The 14,869-nt window shown below is 41.4% G+C and overlaps 1 protein-coding gene across 1 annotated transcript in view; it reads right to left on the reverse strand.

Moving 5' to 3' along the window:
- LOC131737556 (otogelin-like protein) overlaps window positions 1–14,869 on the reverse strand; it is a 51,978-nt gene that overhangs the window by 4,592 nt on the left and 32,517 nt on the right. The window contains exons 33-54 of the mRNA XM_059027594.1: window positions 13,481–13,759; window positions 12,180–12,297; window positions 11,986–12,065; window positions 10,462–11,627; window positions 10,109–10,286; window positions 9,694–9,836; window positions 9,315–9,338; window positions 9,128–9,220; window positions 8,818–9,007; window positions 8,039–8,256; window positions 5,628–5,769; window positions 4,699–4,884; window positions 4,140–4,352; window positions 3,729–3,833; window positions 3,407–3,514; window positions 3,201–3,302; window positions 2,570–2,674; window positions 2,314–2,354; window positions 1,887–1,950; window positions 1,369–1,547; window positions 1,134–1,238; window positions 633–752 (exon numbers count right to left, since the gene is read on the reverse strand). Of these exons, the coding sequence (XP_058883577.1) occupies window positions 633–752; window positions 1,134–1,238; window positions 1,369–1,547; window positions 1,887–1,950; window positions 2,314–2,354; window positions 2,570–2,674; window positions 3,201–3,302; window positions 3,407–3,514; window positions 3,729–3,833; window positions 4,140–4,352; window positions 4,699–4,884; window positions 5,628–5,769; window positions 8,039–8,256; window positions 8,818–9,007; window positions 9,128–9,220; window positions 9,315–9,338; window positions 9,694–9,836; window positions 10,109–10,286; window positions 10,462–11,627; window positions 11,986–12,065; window positions 12,180–12,297; window positions 13,481–13,759 (3,959 nt within the window). The remainder of the gene's footprint in view (window positions 1–632; window positions 753–1,133; window positions 1,239–1,368; window positions 1,548–1,886; window positions 1,951–2,313; window positions 2,355–2,569; window positions 2,675–3,200; window positions 3,303–3,406; window positions 3,515–3,728; window positions 3,834–4,139; window positions 4,353–4,698; window positions 4,885–5,627; window positions 5,770–8,038; window positions 8,257–8,817; window positions 9,008–9,127; window positions 9,221–9,314; window positions 9,339–9,693; window positions 9,837–10,108; window positions 10,287–10,461; window positions 11,628–11,985; window positions 12,066–12,179; window positions 12,298–13,480; window positions 13,760–14,869) is intronic.

The raw sequence follows: 14,869 nt of genomic DNA on the forward strand, positions 1-14,869 counted from the left end.
TTCAATTGATTCTAATCTATTTATAAACAATGGAGTGTTAATAATTAGACCTTCATGTTGTAGTTGTCAGAGCCCGGCACTTCACCCTGTTGTCTTTACTATGATAAACAGCATTCTAACACATAACAAACTGCTCTGTAAGTTTTGTGACTGTCAGCCAGCCTTGAAAATAGAGTTCAGTAGGAATGACACCGTCCCATTTTCTTCTTTGCAGTTTGGAGATGCAATGGCAAGAGCACAGAGTATGTTAATGCCAGCTTTACATGTTTAGGTGTATACAGTAGTACACACTATTTGATGTTGACATTAACTCTGGAACACCAGATGGCACTGTTCTGGCATATTCTGCCTTTGAAAGTTCTAAGAACAGCTGTAGGCCACTGCAGTTGCTTATTCTGGGCCCAATTTGTGATGCCTATCAATCATTCTAGACAATATTTTACCCAATTGTGATTCCCTAAACTGGATACTTTTAATAGTTTTGGCTTAAACATTGCGCAGGTTTAAAGCTTCCAGACTAAACTTGTAGAACTGTCACAGCTGCTGAATTTAAGTACAAATAAACTAAGTTCAAGTCGTTATAAACAACCGAACAATCAAACCACATTGTGCACAACAGCTCTGGTACAAACCTGCACACATTCAGTGTCGTTAAAAGGGGGGCAGACAACTCCAGAGCCAAGTACCACAGCCCCGACAGCTGACTCCACACAATCAAATCTAGTGCAGTTAGACACCCATGTACTCCCCGCCTACAATTCAAAGAGAAAACAGACACAAGGTATTATTACCAAAGAGATCCATACAATTTTACCAAGGCAATACAAAGATTTTTTTTTTTCACAATTCAAACAGTAGCTAAATATATAAGGCTATATGCATTTACTTGCAGGAGAACTGGAAGAAGGTACTTGCCAGAAGACCCCGGTTTAAAACCACAAGATGCTGCTTTATTGGGGACCACAGGGGAGTATTTGACCTCATTCTGTGATTAATTTGGTTAGTGAAGGGTGCAGTACAGGGTATAGAAATCCTCTCAGTTATTCACAGAGCAGGGATTACTAAAGCAGGAGAGCCTGAGCTTCTCCACAGTAGTTTGTCTTTAAGATGTTTGCAAAGGTTTTAGTACTTACCCTGTATAAGTCAATGGTCCCATTTTCATTTGTGAAAGTGCATGACACATTCTTGCACGAACCACAGCAAATATGGGGGTCCGAAGATGGAACGTAGACTTGATGCTATTGAGAAGGGAGAAGGGAGAAATGTGGCGAGGGGTGGGGGTGGGGGGGGGGGGTTATATTGGAGTTATATAGCAAAGAAAATTATGTTGAGCTTTGATGAATGCAGGGCCAGATGAATTGCACCTACAGCGCCACATTTTTCTGAGCAGTTGACAGTGGCCACGTCCATAGCATGGAAGCCTGAGCCAGGGTCCATCTCCAGCAAGCAGTGCACCATGTAACAGAGATCCCTCTCGAAGTACTGGATCATGGACTGGCCAGGGCTCAGCACAGTCACTCCTTGAAACAGGCACACGTCGGTTTTCTCTAGAATGACAAACACACAGAGAACAAGACTCATTCCTCAGAGGAAAGAGGTTTTAAAAGCTTTTTTTTCTGCCCTATGCAGATTTCCATTTCTCTTTCAGAGCTATAACAGGTGTTATCCGTAACCTCCTCCAGTGGCAGTGAGGTCTCAAGATGGAGGATGCTTATGTCCTTATGCTAAAACTAGCCAAACCATACTGCCAAGGCCTGGCAAAGGTGCACAGAAAGAGAACTATGTAGATTTAGAGTATTGATTATATTTGAATGTACAATTGAGCAGAGTTGTGGAGTAGTGCAGTTTGAAAGGTAGGGATTGTCCTCCTCCCCCTGCAAACTTACTGCAAAAGTAACGAGTGCAGCCGCAGGCACTGGAGAAGTCGGGGTCCTCCACGTGGGTCTCTCCCTGGTTATTGAAGAAAATGAAGTGTAAGAAAACAGAACTCTGCGAACCAAACCCCAGATTGTTCAACAAACTTAACATCCTTCCTCATCAGAAAGGGGACATTTCTGTACATTAGTGTAACGGGCAGTGCTATATACGAATTCTGTCCCCTTTCGGTGAAATGAGATAAGGTTAAAAGCTCTATAACCACGAATGCTGAGGAACATGGGGGGCAGGGTTGCTGGTTCATGACCAGACTCCACCCTCTTACATTAGCAAGTACATTGTTTTATTGCTATTGTTATATTGTTTAGTATGAAGTTAATGATATTTCATGCACTGTTATTTAAATAACAAATATATATATATATATATTAAACTTACCACCTGACAAAATGGGACAGAATTATTTTGGCAGCTGCACTCTGTTGAAAAGAAAACCATTTTATGTAAACAACTTGAATTGTAGATGACTGAAATAATTCTATAAGTTTTAATTTTAAGTTTCATATATTTGTACAATTGTAAATACAGTATCCTGTTCATTTTGTTAATTTCTGTATCATATGCAATACCCACAGATAAACAACCTGCCTAGTTACTTATGAACCTGTAATAATGCATAACAGGAAATAGTTACCACATTCCCATTCCGGACAGCACTGTCCAGCAATGCTCTTCTTCACCAGAACTGTGCCAGGTGTGCAATCCGCATGAGCTACAGGGCACAGGTTCACATCGCAGACTGGAGAGAAAAGAAAATAGTGCTAAGAGCCACCATGATTCTAAAATGCAGAAAGCATTTAGCTGCTTTCCTGTAGACATGTGCAGACATGCTGCGTTATGCTATGGGCGTTGTCATCCCAGCAATGCAAGACATGCAATACTAGGATTGGAGATGGTTCTAAATGAGTAACAGCAAAATAATCAATCAGTGAAGGAAGGCATCACCACTGAGGGAGCTGCTTGATAAATCAATACAACCTCAGTGGTGGTGTTGAAGGTACAGTACTAGCTCACACCCTGCAACGCTTTGATTCTAACTGCCCATTGAAAAACAAATGAAAATCTGCAGGCTGGACTGGTGTTTGTAACGTATTTCTCATCAGAAGTTGGCATGAGGTTTTGAAACACCCACACGGGTGACACTGAGCTCCTTTCAATGCAGTCCCTATGACTTTTCTCAAAAGAAAATTGAGATTCTGCGGTTTGACCCGATGTAAAAAAAATGCCTCTTGAATCGTCACTCTTTGTTCCTTTTCATTTCTTACCACACTGGTATTGTGGGCAGCAGCGATGAGTTGTATTGAGATCAACTGCGAGAATCTCTCCTTCACTGCACAAAGGGATGGGGTCGATACAGGACTCACAGACTGGAAAGAAACATACACTTCAGATCAAATGAATAGACCTCAGGCTGTGGATGAAAAATCCTTTTCAATTAAATTCAAATGAATTATTCTGAAAGCATTCGTACCACACAGATAGGAATAGCAACATGACTTATCCTCTCTGACTTCTACCAGGAACTGGTCCTCTCTGCATTCAGGGGGTGTAGCAGTGGGACAGGCCAGAGAGTCGCATTCTGTTGAATAGAAAGGAGGGGATTCATACTATCCAGCAATGAAAAAATGTCATCTACAAACTCATTCATAATTAGAGGTGCACCACTAAAAGTAAAATGTATTGTTTCCAAATGCAAATTTGCAGCACTGGAATCACTATTAGGAAAGAATACATTATACTTAGCAATCTGATTAGTAATTAAAGCTACATTACTACAAATGATTAAAACTTACCGCATCTATAATCGGGACAGCAGGATATGGTGCTGTAGCCAATCATAAGTTTATTCCCATTTTCGCAAGCAGGAACCTCATTGTCACATATGGTTAAATTACACTCTGCAGAAAAAAAAGAAAAAAAATACTTTCACTGAATATTGTAAAAGTACTAATTTATGTTGCTGTTCAAATAATCTACTGTATGATTCAAACAACTTTATATTATAGAGATGTACGTCATACTAAGTATCACATAGGTTCATCTCCATTTGGTTCATCTCAAGTGTAGCCTTTTATTGGAACATTGAACTTGACAAATTTGAGTCTTTCAGTCTATTATTTCAGGGAAAACTATTATTTAAGTTCAGAAAAGATTTCCAGCATTTCTGAGAAGCAACTGATTGTACAGTGAGGTCATCTGCTCACCACAGATCTTCTTTGGACAGCAAGCCCCCTCTTCAATTACATCAATGACATACTCCCCCTCCCGTTCACAGATAGGGGACGGCACCTCGCTGCACTCTGGCTCCACTGCAATGATGCTGCCATTCTCCATGCACTTGTACATGCAGCAGCCCTTACTGGAGCCCTTCCAAACCTCCCCGGGGGCCCGGGGCCCGCCTTCATTGTCGGTGCAAACTGAGGAACAAAGGGAAATATTCACAATTTATTGACATTCCTCACGGAGGATGTACAGCACCACAATCATAATAGCATAACAAATTACTGCCAGTTGTTACCAAATTTTGAAATCTGATTGTGGACTGGAACGTTGAGTTGGGCCCTGGGCCTACAGTAAAGAGTGTCCTCTCCTAAGTCCCCAACCCTGAAGGTTACCTATTCCACACTGACCAGGTCCAACCTTGCTCAACTACTGAGAGCTGACAAGATGAGACTCCCAAAAGAATAGATGCAGGCGGACACATAGAACAACACATTTAGGATTAGAGTCCTATCGTATGTTCAATGGATATGCATTACTGACCGCACTGCTCCTCTGTGACACAGAATGCAGAGTCAGCTCGGTGTAGGATGGTCCCGCTTTTGCACACACACTCCTCCCTGATGTAGGAACACGTGGATTCCTCGTAGTACTCTCTGTTCTGACAGGTCTTTGTTTTGCAGGTGCTCACACAAGCCTGGTATTCCTTTCCCGGGGGACACTTCAGTGCTTTATAAGGTATCAATTGGAAAAAATATATTAGAGGTGCCAGTCTTTATTAGAATGGCTTTCAATATTCTAATTGAAGTGCTCAATTTCTGCATGAGTATTGATCTCAGAACCCTTTTTTCTCCAGCTGTAGTTGGTTTCATGTCTTTAGTAAAACTATGCTCCAGATACAAAACCAGCCTCATCTTTTGTTAGTGTGGAACTACAAGGGCATCAAAAAGAAATACAAACCAAAGGCAAGGTTCAAAGCTACCCACAGACATATTGGATCATGTCTCAGATAACAGGGGCAGCAGTGTGGAGTAGGTTCAATCTCAGGTGGAGGACACTGCTGCTGTACACTTGAGCAAGGTACTTCGCCTAGATTGCTCCAGTAAAAACCTGTATAAAACTGTATAAATGGTAATTGTATGTAAAAATAATGTGATATCTTGTAACAATTGTAAGTCGCCCTGGATAAGGGCATCTGCTAAGAAATAAATAATAATAATAATAACATCACTACCACCAGTGGATTCCAGGAACAAAAAGGTAAAAATAACAGGCGCTGGACACAAAACAAATGGTCTTATCTGTAAATTAAAAGTTTAAGTTTTGTGAAATAGGACCCATATTTTAAAAAGTAATCCAAATATAATCATTCTTAGCAGTGTTGAACATGTGTTCTGGAATTAGGCTTTCCACAGTAATGGTGCACATCAGTTTATCCCTTGTGAGAGGTAATGAGTGTGGAAGCTACTCACGACAAAACTCCGGCGTCCTCCAGTTGGTGCAGATGTTGTGAGTGTAGCAGATCGCCACGTAGGCAGCAAGAAAATCACATTCATGGTTCTTGTAGTGAAGATCTCCAGCCCAGATCTTATCACAGAATTGCTCTGGTGAAACCTTTGTGGACATAACATTGGTGTCTGTTAGGTACTGTACTTTTTCATTCTGTCAGAAGAGAATGCTGGAAATGGAGCAAAATGTCAAAGATAGACAATTAAACCTTGTGCATTTTGACCAGACATGGAATCAATTCCCTGAATTCATCAACACTTAATACAAGATCTGGTTTAGAATGCAGTTTCCCAACACTGGATTATAGTCTAGCTGGAGTTTTAAATGGTTGCTGCTAACAATAATAATTATTTCATTTGCTACACTTCTATTCACTATCTAGGTCTAAAAAGAAACCCTATCCAGGTACTACACTAGGTTAAAGCTTGCTCTGTGCTTTAGGTAGTCTTGCACTTTCTTGGTCATTTCAATTGTCCGCACCACTTCACTGCCTTCTTTCCTGTCCCTAACCAATCAAATGCTACCCCCATTAAATGACACACTTGCAGCCAGTAACATACTTTGACCCAGAAGACACTGCTGAAGTGAAATGACCTAGATTATGAAATGAATGGAAGTGCAAAACATGAAATTATTGTGTTAGCTACCAGCGCTTTATACTTATAACAGTAAAACACATTCAACAACAAAACCAATACTAAATCACTGGAACTTAGCTGAATAAAGAAGCGCACACACACATACTCTGTTTTGTTAAGGTTCAATAATTTAGATCTATTAGAACTTTTAGATGCATTCCGCATTGGAGGTTCAGGCTGGTGAAGGGGAGTATGGAGGACTGCAGAACCGGATCCAGCACAGTGTGACTAGTGCACCTGTACTCTGTGTCACAACATTGTTTTACTTAGAAGCACAGAGGCAGGCCTTGAGCTGAGTTTCCAGATATCAAGTCTGAAGCTGGGCAGGAGGGAGAAGCAGAAGGGACAGAGCTTTACATGGGCTCTTTTGCACCTTCCTGTTTGGGGGATGTGTAGCCCTGGCACTGTTTCTAGATCTTCACAGTGTCTTTCCTTCAACTTGGTTTTTCATCTCTTCTGGCTCCTCTGGACCCTTCTCCCCATTCTTCATCACCTCTTTATCTTTCTTCTCTCAGCCCATACGGGTGTCTGTGATTTCTTCCTCTTTCTCCTCCTCCTCCATTGCCCTCTTCATCCTACTACCTTGGTCACTCCCTCCCCTCTCTTTCCACCCATACCTTTCCCTCACTCCCTTCCTCTACTGCCCCCTCACTATACCCAACCTCTCACAGCCCTATGCCCATATCTCTTGCCCCCCTTCCTCTCTCTCTCACACACTCCTTCCACATGCTCAATTACTTTCATCTGATCTATCTCTCCTACTTTCCCTGCTCTCTCCCTCCTTCAACACTCCCCGCCCCTCTGTCTCACTCCCCTCTCACTTCTTCTGTCATCCCTTGTTCTCCCTTTCCCCTCCTGCTATCCTGCACCTTGCCCCCACAACAGATGAGTCTGCCTTTCATTATAATGCAGTACAATTTACAGAGCTGTTGATGCTTTGAGTGCAACCAGAGTTCTGCTGTGACCTGCAGCCAGGCTTTTACTTTATATTGGACGAGTTCTTTATTAAATTATCAGTTCCATGATGTCTCATATCTATAACAGGAGATGCTGATGATCTCACAATGGACAGCACCACCACCACTAGTTGTAAAATAATCAGTTGATGTGTTTATTGTTTAATCCTCCTTAGTAACACTATGGCGACTTGTAAGCAAACTAAGATCATTTGACAGTCACTTCAAGATTATAAACTTTTATTGCATAATACATGGGTTAGGACATGCTCTAGGAGTAATGAAGTAGAAAGAGGCTTCAGGGCTTGTACACACCACCACAGGACTCAGGGATTGTACACACCACCACAGGACTCAGGGATTGTACACACCACCACAGGACTCAGGGATTGTACACACCACCACAGGACTCAGGGATTGTACACACCACCACAGGACTCAGAGATTGTACACACCACCACAGGACTCAGGGATTGTACACACCACTTTCTCTTTCTCATTGTACACTTCATGCCCCCTCTAGCTTCCGCTAATTGCAGATGAATGCTATTTTATCTAAACCAGTCAGTCACAACAGGGAACACCAACTACAACCAAGTGCACTGTGAGATTCTCAAGGCTGTGTCGCAGTAATAAATACAATTTATTTAATCAATATGATCACTTGCGATGCATAAATGTCCCATTGGCAAATCCCTCAGCATTGCATAACTTAATTCAACGGGGAAATTTAGATTGCATTATAATTTACATTCCTATTAGTCTTTTGAATTGACTTACTTTGTCATGGCACACAGTGAAAGGATTTTGGTTCAGCATCTGGAAGCATTTTGTGCAGTTGCCCGTGGTGCAGTTGTCTCCCACCCTCCTGAAGTAGTCGGTCTCTTCTGACGTGTGCACCATCCAGCTGTACAGGAAGACAGGGATGTCCTCCACGTTTTTAATGACAGTCCCATTGGGAAGCTTCAGATCGTCCTCAGGGTTTCCATCACAGCAGCCTGGAAAGGAGAGAGAACGTGTTGCAGCTGCTCTTTATACTATTGACACTACAGAGGGGCAATCTGAAGTTTACCAGTCCAAGCTTGTAACATGTTATTTAAAAACAACTGCGGTGCTCAGACACATTTAAAATACTGTTATACAGTAGCTTAGACTGGAGACAATAGACAATAAGACAATAGCAAATTCTCCATTTTATACAGTAGGATATGCTTATAAGAGAAGGCATTTGTTAAACCCAGCTTGGGTTGCATATCCATTCCTACTCTATGTCAAACTTTAGACCTTATCCAATCCTGATGAAACTTGCTACAGATATTGCTAGTATCGATATGTGGGGGTATATGGAACGACCTTATCTATCTATCTATCCATCCCTCTGTGTTTCACACTGACATTTATATACTCTGTTGGGTTCAGGGACTTTATGAAGTTAAAAATGCAATAATAATAATGTTCAACTTTGATATTCCAATATAGCACTGCATCTAATTAATGGTATAAATAAGAACTACACAAGGATGTACAGGTCATTACCGAATGCCTATAAGCAAACTAACCACAAAGGCCCTGAGTCCCGCTGGTTGTGTTGTATGGAGGGCTGTACTGAAGCACTATGATGCCAGTACTGTGGTACCACTGGATGCTCACTCCCCCTGGGGTGTTGATTACATACATGGTGCCAGTGTCATCTATATGCAGACTCTGCCTCGTGAATGGCAGGCGAGCATTAATGAAGTTCACAGACACCTGGAAGAAAAAGAAAGTCATAACGTAGCAGTAGGTGGAGACTGGAGATCACTGAAGTCATTTATATGGGCACCACATACTGGCACCGCCCCATTCAAGCTACAGCAGCTCTCAACGTACCTTCCTTTCCAGTCGATTGATGAGAACCTTGTATGAATGTGTTGTTATATTCAGCTTTTTAAAACACAGCCCAGATGTTCCACCTGTTGGAGTCTTTGAAATAAAAAAATAGTTTATTTATTTTTGGTAAATAAGATATGAAGTTCTGTTATTTTTTTTAATAGATAATGAAATAAAAACTACTTACGGGACGTCTTATGGAGTTTACACTCTGCGAACAAAATAAATACAATACATTATTTACTTAAAGGAGATGCAGTACAGACCGAACATAAAACATTTCAGCTGAAAGAGAGTGTGATTGAGAACAAATAAAGAAATATTTGATGAATTTTGGTGCAATTGAAGCCAGAGCAAAGGTAGCACAGAGCGTGCCAATGTGAGCTCTCTCATGATAATGATAACTGATGGCAGCTCTACTGTACAAGGGAGTCCAGGATGTCCTTTGGCAACTTTGTACTGTACAGCTACATGCTGACAAAGTCGAAATGAATAATAATGCTTTTCAAAATATGTATTATTACAGAAAAGATTCCATTCTAGATAGTTTAGATAGTTTACTGTACCTCGCTTGTTGGACATTTCTCAATGTGAGCCACAATGTTTTCTCTCGGCAGGTGAACCAGAATGTAGGAGCCGTTATCGTAAAGTGCAACGTTATTGCCATCAAACGTGATGACACGCAGATCAGAAATGATGGAACAACGACCTGCAATATATGGATTTCATATAAGAGGCAGCATGATTTCACAATTCACTTATCAATACAATACTTACTTAAATTCCTTAATATAAATGAAAAAAACATCATTTCTAATATATTTTAATTTTTTTTTATTTGTTAATACAGTTAATACAGTTTAAGCCGCCAAGACTGCTCAGCTTTGCTTTGTGGTCCTCTTGACAAAACTGCTCGAGATGACACCCTACACACAACGTATTAACTTATACAGAAAATGAACGCTGAAAATGGGCACTTACATGGGCATTCCCATTGTGGGCAGCAGTTGTCTTTGTTAATCTGAATTGGCATTCCCAGGATCCCACAGTTAGGCTGAGAAACGTTATTCTGACATTGCAAAGAGGCATTGTGGAACATCAAGTGACCGTTAAAGCAGATATATTCACTGCATTCATCCACTCGGTAGGAATATGGGGGCTGCAAGAAGACAAGACAAGATAAAATAAAGAACAAGCTTTATTCCAAATATCTGCCCTGGCGTAGCTGGAGGGGATGAGAAGTTAATGAAAACCTCAAACCCAAGTTGTAATAGGCAGATTTGAACTAAAGGACAATCATCCACTGAATGTTACTTATTCAATATAACTCTTACTGTGCATATTGACGTTGGCTGTAGTATTGAAGGTATCACTGTGCTGTAGGTGGCATGGTCAGTTAAAGTGGTATTGGTAGATGGGGGTGTAGCAGTTGTGACCATTTGCGTAGATCTCTCCACCTCTATGGGGGTTTCGGTTGTAGAAAGGGCTGTTGTGATAGGGCCTGTGAATAGCCCTGGAGGTGTCGTTTCTGTAACAGTAGAGGGCACTGAAGTGAACAAGGATGTGTGTGTCACTTCACTTGTGAGTGGGAATGGGGGAACTGGCACAACCGTAGTGGAAGTCAAGGCCGGAGTTGACACTTCAGTTGTAGTCATGAACGCTGTTGTGTCAGGCAGAGACTGTGAAGTACGCCCTGAGTCTGCTGTCTGCACTGTTGTAGTTTGCTGGGATTCTGACACAGTGGAAAGAGTAGTCTTCAGCTCTGTGGATGATGATGGTAATTCGGTTGTTGCAGCTGTGGTGGCTCCTGTTGTTACAGGTGTGGTTTCTGTCACGGCACTGGACATGCTGTAAGGTGTTGGAGAGGAAACACTTGTGGCTGCCGTCACCAAAGCTGTAGTTGTAAAAGGCTCTGTAACGGTGGTTGGCTGTAAAGTTGACGGGCCTTTGGTTGAGAAGATACTCACAGATGTGTATACTGTCCCTTCTGATGTGGTTGTAGCTCTAGAGGTGGGAGGCACTTCACTTGTGACAGTAGACAATGGAGCCTGGGTAGTTGTCCCCACTTCTGTGGTCAACACTTCAGGTTGGCTTGTGATGGTCATTGTTGATGTCATCCTAGTGTCTTCTGAACTGAGGGTTGACAGAGCACTAGTGATCCGACTGGTGGTTAGGAAGGGAGGAGTTGTGGGGCTTTCAGTTACAGTGGACGTCTGGACAGTGGAAACTGATGGTGACGTGGAAAGGGTGGCCACTGGAGTGAGCGGACTCAGAGGAACCAGGGTCGAGGCTGTGGTTGTCATCACAGTAGCGTAGCTTCTGGTAGTTGCAGCAGTGCTGTGCTCAGTGGTAGATGTTGCTGTTGAGGTGGTCTCTGTTTCGGTTACAGTGGGGGTCGTAAAGGCAGTAGTAGTGGCTGATGTTGTTGTGGGTGCTGCTGTAGTTCTGTTTGACTTTGTCACAAACATATAAGGAGTTGGTGTAGGTGGTAGAATAATGCCTGTACAAATGAAAGCAGAACATATGGGTAATTTTAATAACAGACTGTATACATTTTGTATACAGAAAGTAAAAGGTATTTTTATAGATCTGATGAAGGGAATATACTCAGATTATCTCCAAATAAAATGGAAGTGACAGAGAGAGTAGGTTTAAAGATGATGTATGGAGCGGGTCACTGTAATTTATTTTCTGTTATTACAAAGGCTACATGCTTATTTCATTAATTAAAGACATAGCAATTACACCTATATTACGTCAAGTACATCAAATAGCCAGTACATGGCTATTTGAAGGCTTGGACGGACTCTATTTGCATTGTCCTACACACACACACACACACAAAGCATTATACTCACAGTCCTCTGGATATACGCATCTTCGTGTCACCTCATCTAGAATCATGCTCTTAGGGCAGTGAGGAAAGCAGCCTTCTACCCTATTTGAAGTACCAAAAAAGAATGATCAACATTCAACAATAAAAACACATGAGAATTAAAGCAATTGCTTGATAAAACCCAATGGTAAGTCTGTATTGAATGCAGGTACTTACGGGGGTAAAAACTGACACTCTATAGCATCAGGATCACTGCATGTTTTGACGCAAGGACTTGCACAGCTGTGGTACCTCCATTCACACATCATCCTGTATGGAATAACCGTGCTGCTGTCTGAAAAAAATAAAAACAAGTTGTTTTTAATGTGTCATGTAAAATGATGAAGGGATTTTAAATCGAAGATACTCTACAAATCTAAGAAATGACTTTAGTAAATATTACCTCGCGTTCTTGGTTAATCATTTCTGGCATTTTTCATGTAATATTATTTAGCAACAGCCTCATGAGGAACGTGCTTGGAATTATTGGAAGAGAGTCGCTAAGGCTGCTGGGAAATCAATTAAGTCTGGTTCTTTCATATTAAATAAGCATAACTAAAAGCACTGGGTGTAACTCTTCAATACTGGAAGAAAAATAACTCCAGTCAAAACAGCAGCCAGGTACACTAATCTAAGATACAGTATCATGTTCATGTATAATAACAGTGAAACTATTTCATTAGTTATCCTAATCTTTCCGTAAAGTTACTCACTGATGTAATATTAATGGTATGTCTTGTAAATATTAATGGTATGTCTTATAAATCTATTAAACAGTAAGATTTCTAGTACTACATACTATAAGCATACCCCCCCCCCCCCCAAAAAAAAAAAAAAAAAAAAACATTTTTAATGTGTACAGACATTTATGCCTGTGTAAAGAATCCCTTTGCAGGGAAATTCTGTGACCCTGTCACCCTCAGAGTATCAACTGACTGTTTATATGCAAGGGGTAGGAAAGCTAACACAGGAGAAGGGCCCTGAAGAGTACATTGTTCTGGCTGAAGTGCTTGGCTGGCTGTTCTAGGCCAGCCTTAGTTGTGGCTCACAAGGCCTCTCTGCTTACATTCCAGCACTTCAGGTTTATTAAGCTCCCATTGTGCTCACTGAAATGCAGTGCGTTTGCACGTCTAATCAAAGTTTGGCATTTGTGTAATGAAGGTAGTTCAATGTTGTAATTTTAGACAGAGATGTGACACGATCTAATTGCTATCAGAAAGAAACCAGTGTGCTAAACGGTTTTATTGCACTGTAAGTGGTGTTAAATGAACCAAGCCCAATTTAGCAACAGTAAGACATCACTTTAAATGAAAACACAGAGTATTATTAATGTGTTAGGCCATTAAGTATCTAATTGGATCAAAGCTTGTTTTGATATCATTGTTCAGTTTGAAGATTATTACATGGCGAAGGCCTGACTAAAGTCTGAAATGGTCCTTTCTAAAAAGCTTGGAGAATCGAGCCCTCTTGTTGCTCACCTTCAATGGTAAAACTGCTGATGTGCTTGAACTCCTCAGAGTAGTCGTACCCCAAGGCTCTGGCGGCAGTCCTCGTGAGAGTGATGAAAAAGCCCTTCTGGCTGTATAGCTCGAAGGAGCTGTAGCCTGCCATCCCCAGGCCCTGGTGGTGGAAGTAGGTGGCCTGCCTGCGGAACTTCTCGCTGGCACTCCACTGCTCCAGACGCAGAGAACCGTCCTCAGAGGCGCACAGGAAGTAGTTGGGTCTCTCCGCAGATTCAAAGGAGATAACTGGCAGCCCTGTGAAAAACATGTTGTCATAACCGCCTATTAGAGCAAAAGAATATTATCTGAATCAGAAACTTTTGCTAGTTTCAAACTCATATAAGAACATTTAACTCACTGTGTGGAAAAGGAGTAAAATGGTACTAGAGCTAACAAAAGGCTAAGACAATATTTCAAGCAAGCAAATACACTCGGATTACAGTTGTGCTGTTTTGTATATTTTACATATAAAATTACAATATGCCATTCTCTTGCATTGCTGAATTGGTTACTGCTGAACCCTGTACGTGAGACAAGGTAGCTACGTGCTTACTCAGGGGGATTGATCCTTTTGCATTGTAGTATGCTCACTTAGGAACCACAAGGCTGTCAGTCTGCAGTTGTAGGCTTTACACCTGTAATCCAGCAGAATTTATCCTGCTTTCCAAGACTTCATTAAGGTTCTTGGTATACCACAGCAAACTCATTGTATCTAAATAGTTGTTTAAATCTTTAAAATGCAAACCTCCCTCCATGGCATTTTACATAAATTAAAGAGACTCTCATGCATGCACTGTTCAGATCAATAAAACAGACCCCAGTGCAGTATGTGTAACTGGAGGAGCAGATACAGCACTCTAATCCACAGTCAAAGGCATTCCGTTACCCACAGGATTATTGAGGCTGATGTAAGTTATTGTAAGGCCTGGGGGTATTCTTTTTATCATTTGCACTTATGCAGAAATGGAATTGCTGTAGAGCACATCTGCAGGGATACTTGCATGATCCGTACATGTCAAGTGATACCCACCCATCTGGGACGGATCATGGAAACTCAAGTCTGGGTTTCATATCTGACACTGATCCCACATGCAGTAACAGATATGTAAGGGTACGAAGGGGCATTCCCACATATTTCGATTCTGTCTAGCTGGAAATGATCTAAACACAGTATACATGTACTGTATATATGGGTCCTAATTCAGTTGTCTGAAATGTCATTGAGTGATATATCCAGTAAGTGCTGGTTATGTCACTGAGCTATTTCTTGCCATCCAATACAAAGTGTTCCATTGTGAAAATGCAGTTTTCAGTGTTATCTCCATGATAGAAGCCTCTTCTAGACACATGGTGGCCATATTAAGC

This window comes from Acipenser ruthenus, chromosome 7 (assembly GCF_902713425.1).
Source record: "Acipenser ruthenus chromosome 7, fAciRut3.2 maternal haplotype, whole genome shotgun sequence".
In the NCBI taxonomy this organism is placed as follows: domain Eukaryota; kingdom Metazoa; phylum Chordata; class Actinopteri; order Acipenseriformes; family Acipenseridae; genus Acipenser; species Acipenser ruthenus.